This window comes from Hydra vulgaris, chromosome 15 (assembly GCF_038396675.1).
Source record: "Hydra vulgaris chromosome 15, alternate assembly HydraT2T_AEP".
In the NCBI taxonomy this organism is placed as follows: Eukaryota; Metazoa; Cnidaria; class Hydrozoa; order Anthoathecata; family Hydridae; genus Hydra; species Hydra vulgaris.
In genome coordinates, this window is record NC_088934.1 from 37,754,945 (window position 1) to 37,756,327 (window position 1,383).

At 25.2% G+C, this 1,383-nt stretch overlaps 1 protein-coding gene across 1 annotated transcript; it reads right to left on the minus strand.

The window, feature by feature from the left end:
- Positions 1–440: 440 nt before the first annotated feature.
- On the minus strand, positions 441–1,383 carry LOC136091929 (deoxyuridine 5'-triphosphate nucleotidohydrolase-like). Its single transcript, XM_065819649.1, has 2 exons — positions 1,045–1,383; positions 441–893 (listed from the first exon to the last, which is right to left on the minus strand). Exons 1-2 carry the CDS (start codon positions 1,381–1,383, stop codon positions 441–443), a joined length of 792 nt encoding a protein of 263 aa, XP_065675721.1.

Sequence of the window (1,383 nt, forward strand, 5' to 3'; positions counted from 1 at the left end):
TAAAATGGAGCACAATAATAAGCTTTACTCTAAATCTGTTTAATCTTGTCATCAAAATTTGTTAAAGTTCACAGTTTTTGAGCTGTTCTTTCTTTAAAATTTGTTTCTTCCAAATATGAAATTCGAAATTCAAAATCTTTCATTTTTTCAATATCAAAAAATATATTACTCAATACACCTGCAGCGTTATTACTTTGAATAATAACAGTCGGTTTCATTCTATTTTCTTCATTCTCTTCTTTCTGATAGTCCACATTATTAATAATATTGCCAGATTTAATATTATTTTTGATTATCTTGCTAACAGTTTGAACACTCGAATTGCTATCACCTTGATAATAATCATTGATTTGAACACCATTATCAGTTTCAATGCTATCATTATCTGCCATATTATTTTTTTTATTTATCTAAAAGAATTACAAAAAAAATTAAAAAAATTATTTTCCCGTTGAACCAAAACCACCATTTCTAACTTCTTCTTTAATCATCGAAGTGGTAACTTCACGACAAGAACATTCTACAAATTCTGTAACTATTTTGTACGGCTTTAATGTTTTTATAAACCCCATCTGTGCAACAGCTTCTCCTCGTTTAATATAATAATCTTTCTTTGAAGTATTATAAAGTAACACTTTAATTTCATCTTTATAATCTGAGTCTATTATTCCTGGAGAATTTAAAACTATAACACTATATGTAAGAGCAATACCCGATTTGGAATATATTTTTCCATGTATATCTTCATCTATTTTATCAATATATACACCGGTGGATACTAAAATACGTTCTTTTGGAAGAAGTATATGATCTTTTCTACTTCTCAAGTCAAAACAAGCACTCTCTTTTGTAGCATAAAATGTCCATTCTTCTACATCTCTTATTTTAATCATCTAAAAAAAATTAACCAAAGTTATACAAATTTAAAAAAATATATACATAAAAAAAACATTATTTACAAACATAATCTTTTTCATTTAAACAATAAACGACATGTTCTCTTTTTTGTTTATGAATAACAATACAATTTTTACAATAACTCACTTTACAAAAATAACAATTATAACAAAATAAAAACTTATTTTCAAAATGATTGCAATATCCAAACCATTTATAATAATAATCGTAACGAGATAAATTGTCTTTATTTAAAGGTCTCTGAAAAAGTTCATTATTATACGGTAATAAAGAAATGTTTTTATGAAAATCAGTATCAATCCATAGTTGATAAAACAGATTATCTACTTCTTTCACGAGTTCTTTATCGTATTCTTCTTCGATAGTACTTTTTTCAAATTTAATGTCTGCATCAAAATGTTTATACTTTAATTTCACAATCTTAAGCCTTGTTCTTTTATAATATCGATTTTCTTCATCTGGCAT

Excerpts from the sequence above, each read along its gene's own strand:
- LOC136091929 (XM_065819649.1), bottom strand. The coding sequence starts at position 1,383 with ATGCCAGATGAAGAAAATCGATATTATAAAAGAACAAGGCTTAAGATT. Across the intron at positions 894-1,044 it reads ATAATTGTTATTTTTGTAAA|ATGATTAAAATAAGAGATGT; the intron begins GTGAGTTATTGT and ends AATTTTTTTTAG.